This window comes from Cuculus canorus, chromosome 25 (genome assembly GCF_017976375.1).
Source record: "Cuculus canorus isolate bCucCan1 chromosome 25, bCucCan1.pri, whole genome shotgun sequence".
Taxonomy (NCBI): Eukaryota; Metazoa; Chordata; class Aves; order Cuculiformes; family Cuculidae; genus Cuculus; species Cuculus canorus.
The window spans coordinates 4322200-4347294 of NC_071425.1; the positions used below are offsets into that span (position 1 = coordinate 4322200).

At 40.6% G+C, this 25095-nt stretch overlaps 1 protein-coding gene across 2 annotated transcripts; it reads right to left on the reverse strand.

The window, feature by feature from the left end:
- Window positions 1-414: 414 nt before the first annotated feature.
- On the reverse strand, window positions 415-25079 carry BRCA1 (BRCA1 DNA repair associated). Of its 2 annotated transcripts, XM_054088601.1 has the most exons (23): window positions 25033-25079; window positions 23655-23752; window positions 21708-21761; window positions 21303-21383; window positions 21113-21201; window positions 20092-20237; window positions 19304-19412; window positions 18478-18523; window positions 17865-18013; window positions 14008-17361; window positions 13271-13356; window positions 12294-12468; window positions 9701-9833; window positions 9406-9572; window positions 8630-8955; window positions 7544-7631; window positions 6508-6585; window positions 6092-6132; window positions 5422-5505; window positions 4956-5010; window positions 3677-3750; window positions 3154-3214; window positions 415-1527 (listed from the first exon to the last, which is right to left on the reverse strand). In XM_054088601.1, the coding sequence occupies exons 2-23, from the start codon at window positions 23732-23734 to the stop codon at window positions 1424-1426; spliced, it is 5580 nt and encodes a 1859-aa protein (XP_053944576.1). In that variant the 5' UTR covers window positions 23735-23752; window positions 25033-25079; the 3' UTR covers window positions 415-1423. The 2 variants fall into 2 exon arrangements, with proteins under 2 accessions (XP_053944576.1, XP_053944575.1); XM_054088600.1 differs by lacking the exon at window positions 25033-25079 and having other exon boundaries at window positions 19304-19409; window positions 23655-23743.
- Window positions 25080-25095: the final 16 nt, after the last annotated feature.

Below are 25095 nucleotides of genomic sequence, written 5' to 3' on the forward strand. Positions count from 1 at the left end.
CAGCTTGATGGTGAAGCTGTGTGGAACAGCCTCAAGAGTTATGAAATATTGTCACACAGAAGAAAACAGTGATGTACATCACCTGAGCAAATGCTCTCAGCACTGACACTACCGGTAGCAGTACCTTATCTGACTGCATTTGCCTCCATTTCGCAACTGCAAGGCACTCGATAACACGTTTGCATCTCAGGGTAATAGAAATTACAATTCTGATTCCAGCTCTGAAATTCTAATTCACAGTTTTGACTCCTCTAGTCTTCACACCTCCCCATTCCAGCAGGCTGCATCTCAAATATTCTTTTAGTGTATGGCTCAATGCAGAAACTGAGTGATGGATTCACATAGGAGCTAAACAACGAAGCAAAATACTTGCCAAAACAATTTTATTTCCTTTGAGCATTCCAATATTTATAAACATACTTTTTATAACTTCCCAAGATAACCTAGCAGCATCTGACCCCAACAGTTTTCTGAACTTAGCTACAACTCTTTTTTTTTTTTTTTTTTTTAAACAACAGCTTTATGAAAACAGATTCTGCTCTGAGAGTACAAAATGATTTATGAAATGGAATTGCTTGGCAACAGAAACAAGCAACATTTTCTCCTATAAAATGCAATTTATTTTATTTTCAGTCTCATTTTACAGGCAGGGACTATTAGAAGCAGATTCTTGTAGGGCTTATTATAAGTCACTGGGATACTAAAGTGCATCTGTTTATTCTCTCTTCCTCACTGCCACATACACTTCTCAGAAATCAGAACGACGACATTGGTATAGGCATGTGGTTTTAAGGATTGGCTTACATAGAATCAAGTGTTGGCTTTTTCAGGGGCTGGATTTGCCTGGTTTTAGGGCAAGTTGGCTTTTTTATATACAAAAGGAGAGCCATTTGTAGTTTTCAACACAAATATAATCCATGGCCCAAGATTAACCAGGCTGATGCGTTAGTAATCACTAACTAATATTCCACTGGATTGGTATACACCCTTACGCAAGGTATGTGTGTATGCAAAATGAAAATATGGAGGTTAATCGGAAGTGCAATTAAGATTTAATTCAAGCCCTGAGCCCAGTATTACTCTTAAATGCCTGTCTCCAAAACAGGAACTGGCTGCAACGGCACCTCACCATTTGAAGCAGCCGTATTCTACATTTTCTAAGTTTTTACATTTGTTTTACATTAATATAAAGGTCTATTTTGAAATAGAAATGTTAATCCTTAAAGAACAGTGGGTAATTCCATTTTTATATGGTAAAGTTGTTTAAGTAACTTCATTGTTAATAAGAATGTAGTCATTTTACTCTGAACAAGAACACTACCTGCACATAATTTCTGTGTAAGTGACTTAAAACCTCCCAGTCTTTAAAATAATTACCAGACTATCAGCACTGATGAGAATTTCTGAGCGATGCAGATCACCCTTAGGACACAAGGTAAGCGTCAAACTCCTGGCACTCGAAGAGAGCGACACTGTCCAATACCCACTCCCGAGTCACTATGGCAACGTTGTTCTTTTGCTGGAGTGCTGTAAGACAAAGACACAAATGATAAAACTCTTATCGACAAGTCAAAGCAAGCTCAAGGTGAACCTACCAAGGGCTTTCAGATTAAACTCTGTCTTATTTTTAGCATTTTAAAGGCATTGCCAAAACACCAGAGTCTAAACCCAGTGGTGTGTCACTACAACTCCTTTGAACGATGCAGGGGATATGGCTGCTCCAAAGGAATAGCTGTTTGGCAAATGGTCAGGCAGGCAGCTTTGAACAGCACAGAATAAACACTGAGAGCAAAGAGTGCAGTCCTTGTTATCTTTTAATTTCAGACCTCGGTGACAGAGCCTCTGTTCCTGTCTGCTCAGGCACACTGAGTATGTGACAAGCAGTGAGGCTCATTAAGGGAGAAGCAACAGAAAATTACTGAAGTGCTCCCAGCCTGTTCTTCACCGTTTCAGGATTTTTGTCTTTATTTTCTCAGTTTCCTGGTACCATGGAAACAGCTGTTGTTTGCACACCATCCTGCTGCTCCATCTTTTTGTTGAATTGTACTGCAACCTAACTAGCTCTCATTCATCCCATAACTCCCACTATCAGATTTAGAAGTAGAACCACAGAATGGTTTGGGTTGGAAGGGACCTCAAAGCCCATCCAGTTCCAATCCCCCTGCCATGGGCAGCGACACCTCCCACTGGATCTGGTTGTTTAAGGCCCCATCCAACCTGGCCTTGAACACCTCCAGCCACCACTTCCCTGGACAACCTGGGCCAGGGCCTCCCTATCCTCATTGTGAAGAATTTCTTCCTAATGTCTAATCTAAATCATCCCCCTTCCAATTTAAAGCCATTCCCCTCATCCTAACACAATATCCCCTCGTAAAAAGTCCCTCCCCAGCTTTCTTGTAGCCCCTTCAGGTACTGGAAGGTCGCTATAAGGTCTCCTCAGAGCATTTTCTTCTCTAGGCTGAACAACCCCAACTCTCTCAGCCTGCCCTCGTATGGAGGTACTCCAGCCCTGAGATCACCTCTGTGGCCTCCTCTGTACCCATTCCAACAGTTGCATATCCTTCTTATGTTGAGGATTCCAGAACTGGACAGAGTCCTTCAGGTGGGGTCTCACCAGAGCAGAGTAGAGGCAGAGAATCACCTCCCCTCAACCTGCTGGCCACAGGCAAGTTAGTTGGAACACTTCTACTTTCCAAGTCTCATGGTTTCTTTGGAGCATTTTGATTAAAAAGAAAACAAAACCCAAAAAGTGTAAAGCTGTATCAGTTCATGCTTTGTAGCTAGACATTCTTTCCAGACCAAGAGAATCTTGTCCCATCTGAAGTGTTCTCCAACATCCTACAAGGGCATGCTTCCCCACCTTTCAGAAAATGTCTCCAACCAGAAAATTTTCTGTACAGCTGAGGATATGCAGGATAATCAAGCCAAGAATAAGATTTCCCTGTCAGATTACCTTTTGAGACACTGTTGCCAATTCTTGAGACAACATAACTCCTCCTTGCAGATTTTTCTGCCAAACCATACCTCCATCTCCAGATGCAGCAGGATTTTACTTTCCCTATAAACCTCTCTGATATTTAACTATTAAAAAGACTGAGGTGATAAAGATGTTCAATGTGTACCACAAGACTCCATTACAGCGTGTCATTTTACCTGTATAATCCATGTCTTCTGTCCAAGCATCTGGCTGCACAACCACGACAGCAGTAGAATTCTAGGATTTCAAGATAAGGAAAGAAAAATGCTACTGTTATCTCTCTGTCATGAAATCACTCTCACACCTATCTGCAGCAAGTGATAACTGGGCTGACTTTGCTTCAGAGCGTCACTTCAGATAGGGCTTTAAGAAGTCATCGTAGAGGGAGGAAGGCATTAGGTCCTAAGCTTTTTCTACAAATTCTCTCCAGGAATGCTGTGATTAAGTTAAGGCACTAAAGGCTTTTTGTGCTAGGAAGTGAGGCTCCGTGCTGGTTTCAAGAGAGATTAGCTATCTGTCCTACAGAGCCTAGAACACAAGAGCGGTTGCGGTGCAGCTCGGCAGCATTCCTGTGCAGACAGTTCCCTCTGTACACAGCCCTTGCTAAGCCCAGGAAGGTCATGTCATCTTTCACCATGTTGTGCATTACACAACTATAGAACGTTGCCTTTGGCGAGCGTAACGTTCACTAACGCTTACCGTTGTGTGTGTGAACAGATGAAGTTGCTTCACCACTGAGGCACCACAAAGGTCCACCATCCTTTCTAGATGTTCTGAAGAAATCAGATAAACAGTCTGTTACTCAATGTTTTATACCACATTGAAATTGACACTGTTCCCTAAGCCCTCATGTGTTTGTTCCAAAATATTATCATAATTTGAAAGAAACATAAGCCTTCATAGAGTAAAGTCCTTTCACTTTCTAACCTGTTGAGGAACATCAACTCGCCCTCCTGCCTCACTCTCAAGTGACGATTAAACCCACCAAAGCAAATCCTGGAAAAGTAAAACACCACACGCCCAAAACTTCAAAGAGAAAGTCACTAACAGTTTATTTCCTCTTATCATAAGGATGTAAGACATGCAATTAAAAATCAGAAGTTCGAACTGTGATTCTCTCTCATTAACAAAAGTAGCCAAAGTATTTAATTTCCACCAATTTGTTGAATTGGTAGTGAAGAAGATAAGCAAGTCTCTTAAATACAAGAGCCATAACTGATGATTGCTGCAGCAGGTGAAAGCACTGCATCCTCTGTAGTAATTATGGGAAATGTCAAGAGATAGGAGGATATTTCACCAGTCAAAAATAAAGTTATACTGGACAAATCTGAAAGTATCTGCTGAATAAGCCACAATACATGGGAAGAGAGGAACAAATATTATAAGTAGAAAAATTCTAGCTTAAATTTTCAAAACATCTACTATACTTTGTTCAGTTTTAAACTCTTGAAAAGAGGCTGTCCTGCCCAGCCTTTTCTTTTATATCAACTCCTGGCTTTGTTTTGTGTTTCATTTCTAACATCTACTGCTATAGAGAGATTACACTGCGAATGTGTCAACTGCTAGAAAAATGATATGTGGGAACTGTTTACTAAGACAGAAATAAAAAATGCTCAAGTAGAAGCGTTCAATAGCATCTAAAGCAATTACCAGGCAGTATGATATTAATGCTTTTCCCTTATCACTAGAGAATCAGAGATAAACTAGATAAAAGACCTGCTTTAAAATACAGCAACATTGCCAGAACATTTCCCTGAGGATATTGAAATAGAAGAGCATGCCGTTTCCATTCAGACCAACAGGATAAAGTTCTTTACACGCATGGTACCTCATGTGGGTATTTCGAAAGCTTCAGATTAAAAGAGCTACAAGACAGCCCAAGAAGAGGTCAAACACAAAACTCTGCTGAATGCACACAAACCCCCTCCAAATAATTTTTTATGTTAAGAGTTTGTTTAATCCCACTAAAGTGACACACCTGTAGTCATATCAGTGAAAGGACCATAGCAACAGATCTCAAAGTCTTTAAAGATCTGAAAAACAAGAATATGTTAATAGAATACATACGGTATCTTTAAAGGACAATACTTAACATGCTGGTTTCATTACACTGCTAGGACTGGTTATTGAGGTATCACTATTTCACAAAGTATATCTGAAGTTCTTTCTAACTTACAAAACAGAAGAACATTATAAAAAAAAACCCCAAAGTTGTATCATCCTATCCCAATGTTATAAAAAGATAGTGTTCACTGTAGGTCTAGTGAGTTACTTGAGTGTATCTGCTCTGCTGCTGCCAGAGCTCACCTGGCATGTACAAAAATGCTTAATTTGTACAACTCTGTACATATGGAACAGCAAAGAAATTGGAAGAAGTTCCAGACATTCAGCTAGCACAGCCACATATCTGAAACAGTCACAGCAGGACAGGGTACTCCTCTTACCTTTCCAGTCAGACACTGTCGAGCCCTCTTAGGGCCTTGGTGGTTTCTGCCATTGACTACATCTCCTCTAACTTCGAAGTCCTCCTGGAATATAACAAACAAGCAATCAGAAGGTTTGCACCAGAAAGCAAGCATTTCTGCTCATTAGATATATCCATACTGTGCCACTAATATGACAGTCATCAAAAATCTGTACTGGAGAACGAAAATCCAAATACCACCCAGCAATACAAAAATCAGGGTCACACCAAATAAGCCATTTCTGCTTGGAAAGATGGTAAATGTTGGGACAGGTTTTCAGTAGTTGGCTATTCTGAAGTTTCAAACAGAACGATGTATATAGCTATGTTCTAACATCATTTCCTCAAGCAAACAAAGGATCTTTCCCTCTGTGCTGTAATCTATCAACATCACTAGGAGCCCTTATAAAAAACATGCCTATAACCTGTTCGACAAAATAATAGGGACCCATTGTCTTTAATAACAATGAATACATTTAGCCTAAGCATGGCTTTTGGTCCTAGCATTTGGTAAAACAAGAAGCCCAGTTTTCAGAGCCAAATTTCCATATAGTAAGTGTTTAGACAATATCTGAGACTACTAATAGGTCTATCAGCGTAACAGCACTCCTTACACATTGGACATTTCAGTCTTGAGATATGAGACCTACCTCATCCAGTACCCTTCCTTCTTTGAAAGACTGAATCACCCCTAAGGGAAAAGATCAGAAGAGGACAAGTCATTTTATTCAGTAAAATTGTTTTTCCACTGCCAACAGTCTGACTTAATTGCTATGTTAAATTGAAGGTACTTGTACTAAGGGAAACTGAATGCGGTGTGACGCTTGAAAGAAGTCAAAGAATTTTTTACCTTTCATAAATAATATTAATTTTGCACTAACAGATACCACACATCTCAAAGATTTAAATTAAGAGGGAGAAAAAGCATTTGTGAGGGCGGAGAGCAGTGTGGTTATTATGAAGCAAGAGATGTATTCAGAGAAGAAAGAAGCTTGATATTGTTGTTTGTTGAGTACATTTGTGGTAGAAAAGCGGACCCTTTAGCTCAAAAACAAGCTGTACTCACACTGATAACTGACTACCCATTTTCTTCCTGCAATACCCAGAAAGTATTTCAGTGTCCGTTCACACACCAGCTCTTTATCTGCAGAGAAAATGAGAATAAGGTCTCTTTCAGTTTTGCCATTAATGAACAAAATACTAGTCAAGACAGTGCACACTAACAGCAAGATTCAGTGCTAACTGACAAACTTCTAGATGACCAGACATTTCAGATCATCTACTCTACCAGGAGAGGCACAGCGGCAGAAGGCAGATTCAGTAGAGAGCTTAACTATAACCTATGTTTAGGCACAGCAATACAGTAACTTAATTTTAGTAATGAACGCTATGCCTTTCCGAAGTCAATATAATGCAGTTTCAGAATACATTTGTCAAATGTGAAACACTAGTATTATACTGAAGTTTCCATAAAGTTCTTTCAAGCTTTTAATAATGGATTCTTGAGCTCTACTTGAGCAAAAACTAAGTACCTTAATGAAGCACACAAATGATAGCTATAATGAGATGGGAGTACTGCTCTGTTCTAATGGAGGCACGCCTTCACTATCACCTGTCAACAGTTATATCTACAGTTAAGCCCTGCTTTCAGTTTTCTATCAAGGGTAAGTTTCTTTTCTAAATTTAGAATGAAACAGTTTTTACAATCCTTGCAAGGAATTAGGAAATCAAAATTGCATTTTATTTCCAGAATGCCTGTATTGTATTTCTTTAGGAGCTATCTCACTTTCTTTCTGGTTGGTTCTGAACTACTTCATGCTAACCTGCTGTAAACACCTGAAAATTGTGCCCAAACAACTAGATATTAAGAAACTTTAACTTCAATTCACACAAGGAACCAAAACTTACCCTTGCTCTGATTCCCTGAACAAGAATAAGAGAGACTCCCAAGCTTAAAGAAACTATCATACAGAAGAAAACAATTAATACTTTCTCAAAGTTATTCAAATTGATTGCTGAGCTGTCTGCTTGGTGGTTAGCCTAGAATTAAAATCCTACATGAAGTGCAAATATAGGATTTATTCACATAGCTCCCAACAAACCTGTTTTCATGATGACGTGGGTTGTTCCTTCAGTCATGTGATTTGTTAAAGTGCTCTGGGTTTTTCTTGCAAAATTCTGGACCATCAACTGAAAAACAGTTAAGTAAATTAATAACTAGCAAGGCAGATAAAACCTCAACAAGTCTAGTTTACAGGAGAACATGACAGTTACTTAAAGTAATGGTTTTATTTGTGTTGGCACACAGCATGTACTTTTCCTTAAAAGTTAAGAATTCTGGCACTCTTCAACAGCCTAAAGTAAGGAAGACCTCTTGGTCAGTAGTTTATAAACTACAAGCCATATCATCCTGGAAATAAATTGTAGAAACAGGTTTATTAACAATTCGGATGATTAATTACAGAAATCCTCATTTACGGGTCAGAATTTGGGGAAAGAAGCAACACCAGAGAACACCAAGGGAACTAACGAGCCAACCAGTACCCTTCCCCTCCAAGTCTTTCTAGAAACACAGCCTTCTTGCTTTGGAATAATGTGGTTTTCCCTTGGACAGTAAAGCAGTTATTTAAAAAGTTCAAACTTCACTAAGCTTAATAGCACTATTTACAGACAGCAGAGAAGAGAAGGCTCCGAGGACACCTTATAGCGACCTTCTAGTACCTGAAGGGGCTCCAAGAAAGCTGGGGAGGGACTGTTTACAAAGGCTTGCGGGGATAGGATGAGGGACAATGGGTATAAACCGGAGAGGGGCAGATTTAAGCTAGACATAAGGAAGAATTTCTTCACCATGCGAGTGATGAGGCCCTGGAACAGGTTGCCCAGGGAAGTTGTGGCTCCCCCATCCCTGGAGGGGTTCAAGGCCAGGTTGGATGGGCCTTGGGCAGCCTGAGCCAGTGGGATGCCCCTGCTCATCGCAGGGGCTTTAAGATCCCTTCCAACTCTAACTGTTCTATGATTCTATGATTCATATTTTTAGGGGAGAGAGTTTGACTTGAGCTGCTGCATTACTGAGCTGCAATCCCTGTTAGTTTAGTTTCCCTTATACTTAGGCCTCCCCATGCTGAGGACTATCACGGGAAGCAGGAATAATTAACAAGTGATCTCCAAAACTTGCGAAATATACTTACATGTTCACTTTGATTCAGACCTGATGCCACAATCGACATTTCCTTCCTGTCAGTCACAACTGGACTTGTAGCATTTTCTTTCCCAGCTGCATTGTGCAGAGCAGATACAGGAAAACGCACACTTCTCTTCGATTTACGCTCTTGAGCGCAGCTTTTATCAGCATTCTGAGCTACAACAGAACTATCTGTTGCTTCTGCTGCTCGAGGGTTAAAAAGTCTTGCCGAGGAGGAAGAGTTATTTGGACTCCTGGTCACATTTCCAGAGAGATTTGATAAGACAGATGTACTGTTTGGCCTGCTTCCAGATTTCTGCTCATCTGTGTTTCCTGAAGGAAAACAGAAATTACTCCTTGAAACAATTTCATCCTTCTCGCAGTTGTGGTGGAAGGCTGTTGCTCTGCCTTTTAAGTTTAGATGTTGCAGTCCTTTCCTCTCCTTATTTGTTTATTACTTCCTCTTTGCCTCTATCACTACTTTTTCCTGATCTAGAGCCACGACACTGGAATACTTGTGAAACTTAGTAGTATATCCGTGAAGAAGCACCAATTTATAAGTGAGATGGATAAGAACTCTCATCACTATAAAAACACTGTCCAGCCCCATCCCAGTGGGCAGCTGGACAGTCGGCTACCAAACGAAAACTATCGTCTTTTTAAACTGACCAGGAATATATAACTTAAAATCCTTGACTTAAAAGAAAAAGTTGTATCTTGCTGGTATGTAAAAACACAAAAAAAGCAGAAATCGGAATGTGTTGGATTTCTCTTAAATGTTACCTGCTTCAAGGCAATGCTGACTATATTCCTGCACTGCTTCCCGCGCGGGTTTTGTCTTTTCAGCAGGAGCTTTGTTCTTCAGAGTGTTGTCATGCTGAAGGCCTTTCTCCAAATCTGGTCTCTTTAAAAAACTGGATTTAGAAGAGCGAAGTGACAATTCTGAAGACCTAGAGAGAGGGAAATTGGTTTTAACTCTTTTAAGTATCAGAACCATGTTTAAGTATCAGAACCATGTTGCAAAAGCTTAGTTGTTGTGATTTCTCTTTTATAGATTTTTCAAACTCAAAACACTCACCTTTCTCTTTCTAACTCTTTGGTTTTACTGTTGACAGAATCACTTGGCATAGCATGGAACTCATTGGCCGAAAATCCCATTGAACTGCTGCATTTATGATTTCCAGAATTTCCTTGGGAGGCTGACTCCCCTCCTTTAAAAAAGAAAAATAATTCTTAAACAAGCAAAATCAAACCAATTGTTGTTTCTTGAGGTAAGAAGTCAAGCATTCTCCAAAAATCTCAATCCAGATATACTTCAGAGAGGCAAGTGCCCCAAAACAGATCTCCACACAAAATACTAAGCCATTCGAGGCACAGCTACCAACGACTTTTATTTCACATATTAAATCATCTACAAAACTAACATGTCAGCTCTGTATTTGGTGAAAAAAGTAGGAAATAAAATAGACTGGAGGCAAATTTACACTATCTAGTGCAGTCTGTTTATGACATCACCACGTTACCATATCTCAGCTCGCAAGCAGTTGAGAAGCATTTACTTGACAGCTAGAGATGCCTGTAATTTTTATTAAACCATCAATAACTCTAATAAGTTTTATGCGTCAGAAATCCATATTCTAGCATAACAATTTAAGCAAGCATTACATTAATGAAATTATTCTTATTAGTTTTCCCATCTGAAGGGAACTAAACCATTGATCTGCTGACTTAACTGTGGATGGACTGCGAAAGATTATCTTACGAATTTGGCCTACTGGAACATCTCCATCTCCCCTCTTTCTGCTGAAATCCCTTCCTCCTTGTCCTATCCCCTCCCTGATCAAGGGCCTCTCCCCAGCTTTCTTGTAGCCCCTTTCAGGACCTGGAAGGTTGCTATAAGGTCTCCTGGGAGCCTTCTCTTCTCCAGGCTGAACAACCCCAACTCTCTCAGCCTGGCCTCACAGCAGAGGTGCTCCAGCCCTTGGATCATCTTTATGCCCTCCTCTGGACTCACTCTTAGCTTTAATGAGCTTTGTTAACTAAGCATGGATTATAACCAGTCTCTCTTAGTATTGAGTGTGCTGTTAATGTTTCAACGGCTCGAGATATCCAAAAGATGAACTAGAAAGAAGGCTAAAAGCGCAGTGCAGCTGTTAAAACAGTAACACAGAATCAGACGAGGATTACAGCAAGTGTCTTCCACAATAAATGGCCGTTCTTCCCTGTCAGGAATCCAGGTACCAAAGCAGCAGCCGCGGAAGGGAAGGATGCTTTACCTCAGATTTCTGAATGAATGTAACAAAGCGCTGTGTATCTTTCAAAGGCTCAGCCTCTTTGCTTTTTCTGTCGTAGCTTCCTTTTCTCCATGAAGGAGAGACTACAGACTACACTGACAACAGAACCCAACTCACCAACACACAAGTAGAAGACCTCATTCAGAAGATCAAAAGCACTCTACAGATCGCTTTGTGATATCTGACTAGCACCTGCGGCAGAGATGAAAGCCTTTTGAATTTAGATAGAAAAGGCTCCACAGAGAAAACCATACATGGTAGAGTCATGATAAGACAATAAATAACTTTGAATTCCAGGGTGTTGAGTTATTCTAGCTGCCCTCGGAAAATAAAGTTAAATGACTGAAATGAGACAGCAGAATTACAAATAAAGTTTTAGGCATTTATCTAGTGCAGTTTATCTAAGGGTTCAATAAGTGTTACATCTTCTAAACCTCTAAATCAGCATCAGGTGCCTTTCTATAACAACACTGAGAAGTTCAACAATGAACATCTAGCCCTACTGTAGGATTTGTTCAAAGAACACTCTACGCTCTTTTCCAGACTGGTTGTCAGAACAGCAATCTCAGTTTCTTTCTTGCCTTAACAAAGAAAAACCTTAAATAAAGCCCTTTCACTACTACTTACACAGCTGGCAGCAACTCCCTTTATCCCCAATACACAATAAACCTTTGGTGATTGCTTTGCCATTCGTTCACTGCTTTATGCACTTCCCAGCTGGGAACTCTGTGTTCATGTTCCATTCAGCAGGTTTACACACCACAACAGGTTTTCTCCTCTACTTTACCATCAGCAGCCTGACCTGGGCAGTATTATTTGATGGCCAATACATACCTGGCCTAATTTCCTCCTTGTTTCCTGGTATCATAGAATCACTAGTTTGGAGAAAACCTTTGACATCATCAAGGCCAACCATACTTGTCTGCTACTAAATCATATCCCTAAGCACTTCATCTACCTGTCTTTTAAATACCTCCAGGTACACTGAAGCACCATTTCTCCCACAGCATTAAAACTCAAGTCCTTTTGGGTGTTCAGCCACTTTCTCTGTCCTTTACCCATTTCAGTGAAAGAAAACAAGAGCAAAACTAGAACTGACAGTACAGCAATGCAGATCAGTCCACGAGGCCTACTCACCACTTGTACAGCCACAACAGGTAACCTCAACCAGGTCTGTAACAACAGGGTTTTAGACAACGTATAGTACCCAAGTCATTAATGAAACGTGTACATCTCACTGAACGGTAAAATTTAGTTAAAATTCTGCTACTGTATCAATTTTAAAGCACTATAATTTGTGGTAGCGGGTAAAAAGAACTACTAGTAGTGACACAATTGTTTGTAAAACAACTGGGAAAGGTTTTCATTGCTTTTTACCTCTTTCTTGTCTCATGTGTTCCATTTGAAGCGTTCCTTCACTACTGGAATGTGGCAGTTTCTTATGGAGAGGTAAAAGTTCACAGTCCTCACTTCCATGCTGCTTTAGCACTGCTTCAAGTACAGCCATTTCTTGCTGAAGTTTCTTTAGGTTATTTTGCATAACATTCTTCTGCTGCAAAGGAGACACAATCGTGCCAACATTAGCAAACACCGTTTTAAAAAACAAGGTTAGTTTCTCTAACAAATGCCTGAAAATTAGAAAGAGAATCATAGAATCATAGAACAGTTAGGGTTGGAAGGGACCTTAAAGATCATCTAGTTCCAACCCCACTGCCATCGGCAGGGACTAAGAAGATTAGTTTGAATTAGCTTTTACTATGTGTTCAACACACTACATCAGAAGCAAAAAAAAAAAAAACAAGCCAAAAAACAAACCGAAAGTCTGTGGGGAAAGCTTAGAGCAGCTTCTGATATGGAAAGGGGCTCCAGGAAAGCTGGGGAGGGGCGCTTGATCAGGAAGTGCAGACACAGGATGATAGGGAAAGGTTTTAAGCTGAAAGAGGGGAGATTGAGATGAGATCTTAGGCAGAAATGTTTTCCTGTGAGGGTGGGGAGGCCCTGGCCCAGGTTGCCCAGAGCAGTGGTGGCTGCCCCATCCCTGGAGGGGTTCAAGGCCAGGTTGGATGGGGCTCGGAGCAACCGGATCCAGTGGGAGGTTTCCCTGCTTATGGCAGGGGGTTGGAACTGGATGAGCTTTGAGGTCCCTTCCAACCCAAACCATTCCATGATTCTATGAAGCAAAACCAGAGCAGATACCTGTACCTACAGATACTTGTAGGCATCTAGGTAATCTAGCAACACAAACAATTACAATGAAAGCAGTTTCCCACTCTACCAACTTCACAGCTTTCATCTACTTGCTTATGTCCTAGAACGCAAACTCCTCGCAGATTTTAGTGTGCAATTTTATTTACCTGTGTAGTAAGGATTTCACTCTGAGAAAATGGTTCATATGAATCTTCTACATAACTTGTTTCACTGTCATAGCCAGATGCTTCACCTTGAAGAAGGTGGAAGAAAATCTGAGTTAGTTAAAGCAAAAGCCACCCCAAACACTGTTCATAATCTCTTAGCAGACAGACCCATTAGCCAACTGTTAACTAGAATGATAGAGTGACAAATTAAGCTAGAAGCACAGGTCTACTTTAACTGAATGTTTCAAACACCATGTCACACATATGGCGAAGTTAATGCAACTCGGAGAGTTTTAATAATGATGAAAGAGTCCTAAATATTTATGAAAGCCCTAAAAAGGTCAAAATAAGCACTACAGAATTCTACAGCCAATTTCAACAAACATTTCACCTAGGGAAGCAGCTTAGGGAGGCTTTATTAAATTTTGCTGAAAGATGCAAGTTGAAGCAAGGAAGTGAGCGTCAAGCTCAAAAATTCGTTCCCATCAGACAGACTCAGTCTGGCCTCTAGTGCCCAATGAATTTATTTCCACTCCAAACAAAGAATACAGGAAACTTAATTCCAGGAATAAATCACCAAGTATTCCTATTTTTTCTTTGATTGTTTAGGGCTGATAGGGTCCTTTCAAAAAGCAAGCATGACATAAATACAAAACAAAGTTCCCATGCAAACATCAAAAACCCAGGTGCAATGAGATTACAAACCCTGCTGCAGAGACAGAAAATCTGGTTAGTACCTAGGTTTGCTCCCACATTTGGGTCTTCTTGGCATTCATCTTTGAAGTTGGTTTTGGTTCTTTTCAGCGTTCCATTACAACTTTGAAAAGTTTCTTTACTCTCATTCATGTTGCTCACTTCTTTGGATGTATGATCTTGGATGGAAGGTTTCTTCGGCTCTTGTGCTCCATCAGCTGATCCTTCAGACACATTGGACTGGGAAGAAAATAAGTTGACAGAGCACTCTGACTCCTGACTCGGTGAGTCACACCCATTGCTTAGGGCAGCTGCAGGCAGCTTCTGCAGATCATTGTCACCAGGACTCCTGTTGCGAGGCAACGTCACGGGGCTCACTGAAGACTCCAGCACAGATGCCACTTGTTCATTGATCTGCAAAGGTGTGCTTACCGATTTGCCAAATATTAATGCCTGAAAGCATGGCAATTCTTCATCGTCACTAGACTCTTCATCTGAAGATTGCAGTTTCTGCGCTTTTCTTCGAGGTCTTTGAATACTTTGTGATGTTGGCACAGAACTAACATTTCTATTCTGTAGTTCTTTTACCAGGGCATTGCCACTACTTTTTACAAACACAGCAGATCTCTCTCTCTTATCGGTGTCGGAAAAGCTGGTGTTCTCTCCAGTATCATCACAGCACAGTAAGCCATCAGGTGTTTCAGATGAACCTGTAAGATCACTGTTGCCTTTAAGAGGATCTTCTTGAGCTTCTGAAACCGAACACTCTGGCACTCCTGAGCCAGCAGCTTGGGTTGCTGGTTCTTCACTGCCCTTCACTTGTTTTCTTTGTCTTTTGCTACCTTTTTTCCCAGTGATTTCATGGTTGAATTCAGCAGGCCTTTGCTGACCAGTTGCAGGACAGATCATGGATCTTGACTGAAAATGTCCTTTGCTGTCAACAGTTTCAGCCTTTCTGGCTTGATTGCTTTCTGAACAGGAGCATATTGAATCAACTGTGCTTAAACTGCTTCTTTTGAAAATGCTCTTTTCTGTATCACTCTGATCACTTTGATTTCTTTTACTTTTGACTGGATTCTGTTTCAATTCCCTTTCCATCCCTGTGTCAGCTGACATTGTCATTTCATTTCCCCGCTCTCCCTTTTGCAATTTGTTTTTGTCTTCAGCCCTAGCAGTACCCATTTTTATTGGCATCGGATTCCCTTGATTTCCAGCCTGTGAAACATCATCTTGATGTTCCTCCACGCGCATAAATTCAGCGTTGCTGACAGACGAAGTCACAGGACTAGCACAAGCAGATTCACAGGTCTCGAGCTTTTCTTTCTCACAAACCTTACTCAAGTTTTCAGCGGTTTTCTCTTCCTGCAAGTTTTCTGGGCTTAAATATTTGCTATGTTCATTTTCCACCTGATCAGCACGTGGCATCTTTACAGTTTCAGCAGCAGCAGTCTCTACTGCACATGCCCTCATGGGAGGATAAAGGCTAAATGACAGGCGTTTTGAATGCCTAAATATATTTCGCAGATACTGTGTGTCTAACTCACTGTCTTCAGCTTCCTTGGTCAATTCTGAAACCTTTTTAGCCATTGGCAGCTTCTCCATTCCGCAGTCCTCTGGAATATTTTGTGTATCATGTCCATTATCCTGGGGAAAAGCAGTACCCGATTCAGTGGGCTCTTCAGTCTGCTGGGAAACAGGCTGCACAACAGTCATTGAAAGAGACTGCAGGAGGGAAGGGCGACCTTGTATTTCGCCTTCTTGAGAACCTGCATCAGGTGAAGCGGAACAATTTGAATACTGATGGGAAGATGTAGGACTGAAGAGGCATTTTGCAGTTTCCGCAGCATCAGATAAATTCTTTAGTTTAACCTGTATTTCATTTTCTTCAAGATCGCCACCCTCCAGGCCAGCAAGTGGTTTGCAACTTAATGTATCCTGGGGCTCACACAGGTCCTTGCATTCGGAAGTGTGAACTAACACATTCCTTTGGACTCCAAAGACAGACCCTTCATAGTCACTGTCAGACTCTCTTGCTCCCTTAGTTACTACTCCTTTTCCTGACTCTTTTTTCATTTCTTCAGTAAGTAACTGAAGCCTCCTGCTGCGCCTGACTTGTCTTTGCTCAGAATCAGCTTTCCTTGCTTCTTCGCTGCTTGGATAGCTGTCAATCTGTGGCTCAGTTGGATCAGGAGAAACAGTGTTTCTATCCACTACTAACTGTAGAGCACACATGGTTCTAGTAGGATGCCTACATTTTTTTGATGCAGAATTTCTCTTTTTAGTGCTTTTCTGATCACAATTATTCAGTTCAAATTCCCCGTCATAGAGCTTGCCAGTCACCTTTTCAGTAGCTTTTTCCTGTACGGATCCTCCTCCTTCCTGAAGTTCTCCTAATGTATTATCTTCTCTGTTCTCAGAGAGGTGACTCTGATCAACAGCAGAACTTTCATCATATCTTTTCTTTTCAGCCTCTCCAAGGCGCTCGTTAACACTAACACCCAGAGGGCACCCGTCTGCCTCTTCTGTATCTGTTCTCTTGATGAAATCCTCAGGCTGCAGGACACAGGCACTCTTCCTTTTCCGTTTCCGTCCATCTTTGCTGGAATTATTCAAGCACTCCTCAGCAGCAGTCACATCTTCCTTTTTTGTGGCAGGTAAAATGTCTCTCAAGATAATAGGGGGATTTGATCTCCTCTCTCTCTTGTATGTTTTCCCAAATATTCGGTCTTTAATGCTATCTGCTGTTTGTTTCGACAATCTCTTGTTTCCTTCAACCACTGCAATTTCCATGGAACCTACCATAGGGTCAGTCTTTTCTGAAATAGAAGAATCCTTATCTGATAAACATGTATCTCCTTCACCCGAAACATCAGTTTCTCCACTAGAATCGTCCTGCGAAGACTTGGAAGACAGAATCTCATTGCTTTTTGAAAACCATTCGTTGACTTTCTGAATGCTTCGCTTCAGTCTCTTCCTAGAGACTTGATTCAGGGTACTATCGTGTGGTGTGTCTGGCTGAAGTACTTTCTCCAGAGGAGGTTCTTCTTCATGGAAAGAATTGTTCTTGGAGTCATACATTTCCACAGCTTCCACACTTTGTTTAATATCTATTTCTTTGCTTTCATCCAACCTGCTCTCTGAGCTATCTTTTAAGCCAAGCTCTTTGCTTTTACTATTGCACTGAACTTGCTCCACATCCATTTCTTCTGTGTTCCTAAAGAAAGATGAGTCCCCATCCCTTAAGGGACTGGCATCACCCATTCTGTCACACTGTTCCGTGAGTATGTCTACAGCAGGAAGATTTAAAGGAGAACTTTGACATTCAGTCACATTCGCTTCGCTAGGTTTGGCATATTCAGTGATGCTCCGAGTGCCTTCCTTTGACAAATCACTTTCACCTGAAGATTTATAGGTATTATAAATTATTAAGTCAAATTGTACAAGCACAAGAACAATGATAAGCTTAATGGCTACTTCGTTTTAAAATAAATGTTCTTCTTTCTGCCCAAAACAGAATATTACACTGCACAAATTTCCCACCAGAGAAAGGGAGAAAGATCAAATTACACAAGACATATATTCATCCAACTTCTTACATGGATTACCAGTCACTGCTCTCAACTTCTATTACAAGGGATAATACAGCTCATGTAGAACAGAATAAGTTTTGCACTTTGATCAAGTTACTTTTCCCCTTCCGTTCCTCTGCACAGAATATCCACATTTTAAGTGGCTAGTCTACAGATATAGGCTTGTATTACCCTTTCACTACCTGTAGGCATCAACAAAACTACAATATACAAGACCGCAAGCATATGTACTTAATCATGTGAAACTGAAATGCTAACTTGTGGTCTTGCTTTCAAGCTTAATCATTCTTGTTATCAAATAACACACACACCTGTGACATTTGGTAGAATTAGAATTATGTCTTTAGCACCCAGCTCGTCAGGCTGTGCATTGGAAGAATACTCAGTCTCCTTCTCAGCACTCTTTACTTCTTGTAGCTTTTCTTGAGACAAAATCTGAAGTACTTCTTTGTCTTCTAACCTGTTGGAAAGAGAAATCTACTTTCCCTACAGAGAAAATTACAATAGACATAATGGAAGATGATACTTAATGTTCCCTTTTTGCTCTCTGAAATAGCTCTTAGAGAAGTCACGCTGCATGACTGACACTAACAACAATTAGATACCTTCAAAGTTTCACACCATTTCTTCAAAACACCTCCTCACACATTCCTGAATTTAACATTTTCTTTCTAAAGCATAGTACATGCTTTTCTCTTCAAGATCTAAAGCCCGTGGAAGCAACAGAACATCTAGAAAACAGGTTTAAAGCAAACAAACCAATGGGACTCAGCTTCCTGTTCTACCCTGATGCCCTCAAAGTTGAAAATCACTTATCAGCTTGAAGAATTCTATCAGTCCTATGCTAAAAAACTAAAACATAGGAATGAGAATATTGAACTACTGTCTTTAGAAAACATGAATTTCTTGATCACCTTTACTTACCCAGTATCGCTTCCCCTTTTAAAAGGCTCTTCTGATGAATCAGATCCTAAAAACAAATCAGCTGTTACTCTGTTTGAATTCAGAGAAAGATGACTTCTGTTTATTATCACAGAAGCACGCATCCTTAGTTCTTTCTAGAGATAGATTGTTTCAACTTTTATCAATGAAATCAAGTCAGTTATGCAGTATTTTACCCAATTATGATTTCTATGTATAAATATCCCCGTGGCTCCAGCATAAGATTCTTTTCAACTACAGTGACTGACAAAGGCGAGCCACTAAGAGTTAATTAGCTAAGAGTTAGTTCCCAGTTTCTAAATTCCAGATAAGACAGCTGATAATATTTAGAAATTTGAACTGCAAGTCAGAGCAATGTATTCCAATATTTGTCTCAGATGCTTTGATCAATCTTGGAAGAAGCCAGGATATAGAGGCATGAAATATATTATTTTCTCAATTAGATTTCATTATCATCTCTGCTTATTAATGACAAGCACTGACAATAAGGCCTTCTAAGTTTAGAAAACAGTAGTTACCATTTGTTATGACAACTATGACTTTTTCACATCTGTAAGCATCTTCTCTTTGGATCTGGACACTGAGTCTTAGAGGCTTATGACAGCAGCATTATTTCCTACAATATAATAAATTATGTAAACCCCCTTTGATTTACCAACTTCGAATTGTGCATCATTTATCCCTTTGATCTCATTTTGGGCGTTAGGGAGAAATTAGTGTTTATAAAGACTTTGAACTTCATCACATTTCGTTACTTTGCAAGCACTATATGTAAGTTCAACAAGTGTGGATCTACAACAGATCTTACCAAGCTCTATATAAACCCCTTTTTCTGAGTCACGCTTCCGGGCTTTGTTTCCTACGGGACACCTTTTGACTCTGGTGTCTATAAGCTCTGTATCCACATTAGCTTCCTGCTGACAGGAGAAAAGAAAGGAAGAGTTATTTATGAAAGTAGGCAAAAAAAAAAAAAAAGTAGTAATTAATTAAACTACAGCAGGAAGAGGCTGATACATATCAACCAAGTATTTAAATTGGCAGCTTCTAGACAAAAATCATACTATAATACCGATATTAGTAATGGAAAGTGTTAATAATAGTAATTGCCACACATTCAGCAGCTCAAATCACTAACCATTTTATGTTACTTGATATTCTGCTCAGCATCAAGCAGATGAGACAAGAAACAATGTACCATGAGCAAACTGGGACACACAGTAATCACCCTAAAAGTTGGGTAGTGGCTTAAGAATTCTTAAGACATTCACGGTCTTACCACTAAAAAAGCAACCTGATGATAGCTAGCCAGAGTCATGAAACTACCAGTTGAAAAAGCTTTCAATCCTAGCTTCAGTGGCAGAATATATTATGGCAACACTATCTTTAATTTCAGGTCATTTTATGCAAAACAACTTTTTAAAGCACGTTAGGAAGAAAAAAATATTTGTGTATCCTTGTCTGGAATAACATTCAAGTTAAACAGCGATCTGAAAGCAACCCAAAACCTCCTATTCCATTAACTTTTTATGTGTACATTTACATATTCTGAATGAAACATCGAACAATCCACAGAAATAATACAGAGAAAAGAAATACCAAGGTGCAGTTTTCTTGGCCATTTTCTTTCGCACTTTTTTTCCTCTTTCTGAAGCCCTTACTCTGGATGACAGAACTTTGCTCACACAGGGACTCAGCAGCAGGGGCTTCTCTGGGTGTTTTAGGGAAGCGATGACCACTTAAAACTGAAAAACGTCAAAAGGAAAATAAAGCAAAAATATTTTCTTACACTGAGCACAATGGGTATTATACATCCATAAAACATCCTTGCATAGACCCTAAGAAGCTAGCACACATACAGCTAAAATACAATTATCGAAGGAAGAAATCTAAGTGAATTATTAGTCTGATTGCTCTTCTGAGCACTCTTCAAGTATTAAGCAAAATATTGAACTTGCCATCTAATTTTCCCAACCAGTTTTGCTCATATGTATTTTCTAGGAAGAAAAGGATCTAACAGCAGTCATTTTAGAATGACTGGACAAGTTGAAAAGGATTATAAAAGAAAGCCTAGTTTTTCTAGCACAACATACTAAGAACAAAACCCCAAACCAAAACTCACAAACCATCACCCGCCCTCAACAACAATATCGTTTCCCCAAACATGTTTCCCCAAACATAAACAAGCATGTGTCTGACTTGCCAATGCCCTTTACAAGGCGAGAAGTAGTAGAAAAGACAAATCTGGCTCCAAAACGATACATCTGAATGGGACAAGTTAACATGCACTGTTGTAGCACTAATTCAGGTTCTAAGACTGTATCTAAGAGTAAAAGCTGCAAGACTGGGCATAACGAAGAGCAGGACTTTGCCTATTGGATACATTCAACCATACTTCAGGAACTGAAAATAAGATTGGTTTGAGTCATCAAACGCACGGTAAAAAACCCTATTGTAGGAAAAACGTGGGAACTTAATGGAATTTATGCTTCTACATCCAAAAAAAGCTTTCAGTAGTTCTTCCTGCACAGTAAATAAGATATCCTGCAAATAATTACGATACAAATGTCAAAATATTGTTAAAAAAAAAAGGGAGGGGGTATACATTCACATCACTTACACTTCACTCCAGTGTCAAGCTCAAATGCACGGATAGTTTCCAATAATCCCTCAATTAGTTGTTTAAATCTGGAATTTTCTTTCAGACTTCTGAAATAACATCACCACATGAGTTGTTTTAAGACTTAAGTATGGGTCAACTACTCACAGTTCCTATAATGATTCTAAGCCCACTTGCAAAGACATGTTACCTTTTGGTGACTTCAGTCTTGCACAGAGGACACTCTACCACACCTTTATTCTTTTTGCTGAGGAGTTTGAACATGCAGAACCTAGGAAAAAAGAATAATCACAATGGTAACAAAAGGACAATTCAACTTTCTTTACAACCGAACACGCACCACTTTGTAGAAATCCTTCATTATCAAGTTGAGTGCTTATATTCTTGTTCTGGTGTTACGATGAATTAATCAACCCCCTTTGACTCAGCTGTGAAACTGCAGTTATTTCTTATTCAGAATTGATTTTTCCCCTAAAAAAGCCACACATTATGTTATCAAAACACACTATACATCATTAGTGGTAAAGACAAGACATACGTGCAGAGAATAAGAACAGATTGACTAAACACTCCAATTACAAGTTTTCAAACCTACCTGCAGAATATGTGATCACATTTTGTTGAAACTGGCTCTTGTATCACATCCAAGCTACGAAAAGAAAAATGAAGGAAAACAAAAGCACAGAAGTTACATGAAAATAGCAGGAACAAAATAAGATTCAGAAGTAGTTGCTTTTCTGAACTTAAAAAAGAAATTTAAAAGGATATTGACTGGAAAGAAAAGCAGGCAGCGCTGGACAATCTTTCAATTGAGAACCAGGTACATTAACAAATGCTGTCATTATGTGATACATACACATCTACTCGCTCTTCACAAACTGTCTCCATTTTCTGGAAGCGCTAGTTCAGTGGGGCAGGAAACTTAGTGTCAGAACACCGGTTTTCTCTCTAAACCCATTCCTGTCTAGCATAGTGTGAAACTTATCAGTTAACTTGATACTAAGGCTTTCAGAAAAGCCCTAACCAATTCACCTGTTCAACTCACATTAAACTATAACCTACCTGCAGCGTATACTAAAAAAAAATGAAAAATCATTTTAAAAGGTACTGATCTAATGTAAACATACATTATGTCACAAACCCAGCTACAGAGTAAGGTTCCAGAGTTTCACAGACTGTGTATGTCCATAAGGAGCCTCCCTGTGATTGTGTTCAATCCACAAGCCAGCAGCACACAAAAAACTTATTCAATTATTCCAAGTAAACTGCCAAAACAACCTATCTTGGACAAAAACAACCAAAATGAACATAACACTTTTATAATGGAACAGTTTAACTTGTGCCTGCAGCAAAATACACACCATGAGCCAAAGGCAGCCTCACATTACTTTCACATGTGTTATCTATTTCTCACCTCATTAATTTCTATTTGGGGATGTTTCAGTACTTTAACTTGCCATAGTAGAAAAGAAAATTTATACCTTTATGCCTTAATGTCACATATGAAAATAAGGCGAGAAGGGCCAAATCTCAACATATTTACAGCCTACTGCCCAGTTAATAGGTGCCAACAAAATTGCTAAGCGCATCAAAATCTTGGTTTTGAACTGCCATCCACAATGGGCCTTGCTATTTCAGCTAAACAGGACACACTTCCATGACATTTATTGCACAAACACAAAAAATAGTAGACAGTGAGAATCTCCATTCCACGTTGAAGCTTCCTCCCATTGCTCAGGAGCACCAGACAGTGTAAAATCGCTTTCTGAGATAAAGAACAGCAGATGTAAGAAGCCGTTTCTATTCTGGCTCCTGTAATGTTGTTTCTTAAGTCAATGAATAACCAAACAGACCAGCCCACGGCGCTACATCAGCAGAAAGCACACTGCCTCTTCAAAAGAGTTCAGATGCCAGTTTTTGACATTCTATGCTTTCTGCTCTGTGCCTGTCACAGAGGTTATTAACAACAGAGAGATTCTGGTTTTCCCATGACCGTAAAGCAAAATGTTTCCAAACAGATTTAAAATGTAAGGGTTTAAAAGCATTTGCCACCATAGACAAAATAAACTTCAGCAGTTTCATTGAACGGAGGCAAGAGTCTTCCAAAAGCTTCTCAGACTTTCTCGGTACTGAGGCTTTAACTAGAATCTATGCTATGTCAGAGTTTGCATTAAAGAACTACAGACCTCCCTACCTTTGAGAGACAAAGAAAAACATGCAAGTTGCTTTGCAAGCAACAATCTAATCCAATCAGCTAAGTTTTTTTTCCTCATTGGATAGAGAGCTGGTGCTTTTAGATTGCAATAAAAAAAAGCAAAATTTACTAGAACATCAGAGCGAAATACAGGCTCTGTATAGCCCTTTCTCACTTGAACTTTAGAAAAGACAGATATGTTTAACTCTAAAATGCAATTCTTTTTGTTTCCTGATAGCCCATAAGCCTGACAAAACATTTGAAAAGAAAGGAACAGAGAAATGAAAAAAACCCAAAAGACTTATCAACTCTACAAATACAGGGCTCACTTTATTCTCCCGACATTACCATATTGGGCATTCCAAGTTCTTCTGCATAGCTGAAAGCACATTTTGCACATCTCCAACAGCAATCATTGAGAAGTCCATCCTTCACATCCAAAAATACTACACAGGGAAAAATAAAAAGTGATCAGCTTTTTGTTTCTGACCTGTTGCATGCCCTGACCACGTTTTCTCCTGTATAGCTTTTCTCTATAGTGCTGAACAGCAACACATCACTTCTATTGCTTGACCAAGGGTTTACAGTGCTGGTGGAGTTCGGACTGCGCAGTTAAAACCTTTCAAGTTTCTTGTAGTCAAAGCAAACTGAATGAATTTTCAGAAGCAGCATTCAAGAGAAACACAGCAAGAGTACACAAGCACAAGAGCAAAAAAAGTAGCTTTCCCAGTGGAAGTTGTTCAGCCTGGAAAAGAGACGGCTGTGGGGAGACCTTAGAGCAGCTTCCAGGACTGAAAGAGGCTCCAGGAAAGCTGGGGAGGGGTTCTTGATCAGGGAATGCAGGGACAGGATGAGGGGGAAAGGCTTAAAGCTGAAAGAGGGGAGACTGAGACGAGATCTTAGGAAGAAATGTTTTCCTGTGAGAGTGGGGAGCCCCTGGCCCAGGTTGCCCAAAGCAGTGGTGGCTGCCCCATCCCTGGAGGTGCTCACAGCCAGGTTGGATGGGGCTCGGGGCAACAGGATCCATCTGGAGCACTGTGTCCAGTTCTGGAATCCTCAGCAAAAGAGAAAGATGGAGCCGTTGGAACGGGTCCAGAGGAGGCTACAAAGATGATCTGAGGGCTGATAGAGCACCTCCCATACGAGGACAGACTGAGAGAGTTGAGGTTGTTCAGCCTGGAGAAGAGAAGGCTCAGAGGAGACTTTATAGCGACCTTCCAGTACCTGAAAGGGTCTACAAGAAAGCGGAGGAGGGACCATTTACAAGAGGTTTGTAGTGATAGGACGAGGGGGAGACTGGAGAGGGGCAGATTTAGACTAGACATAAGGAAGAATTTCTCCACCATAAGTGGGGAGGCCCTGGCCCAGGTTGCCCAGGGAAGTGGTGGCTGCCCCATCCCTGGAGGTGTTCAAGGCCAGGTTGGATGGGGCTTGGAACAACCGGATCCAGAGGCCCCTTCCAACCCAACCCATTCTAGGCCTCTAAGGGAACGCAAAGGAGGCAACGGACCCCGAGGTCCGGCGCCCCCTCAGCGAGCCCTGAGAACAAAGAGAACCCCCCTGGTCTTGGGGCGGCGGCGGCAGTTCGGGAGCAACGACCCCCGCGGCCTCAGCCCCGCCCGTCCCGTCGCCTCAGAGCTCTCCAGTCGCCGCCGGTGATGCGCACCAGGACGCTATCGAGACAAAGGCAGACATAAGCTCAGCCGCCCACCCCGCGGCCACTCACCGCCCTCAGCAGCCGCTCTGCGCCATCGCACTTCGCGCCTTTTCCGCCCCAGGCCCCAGCAGC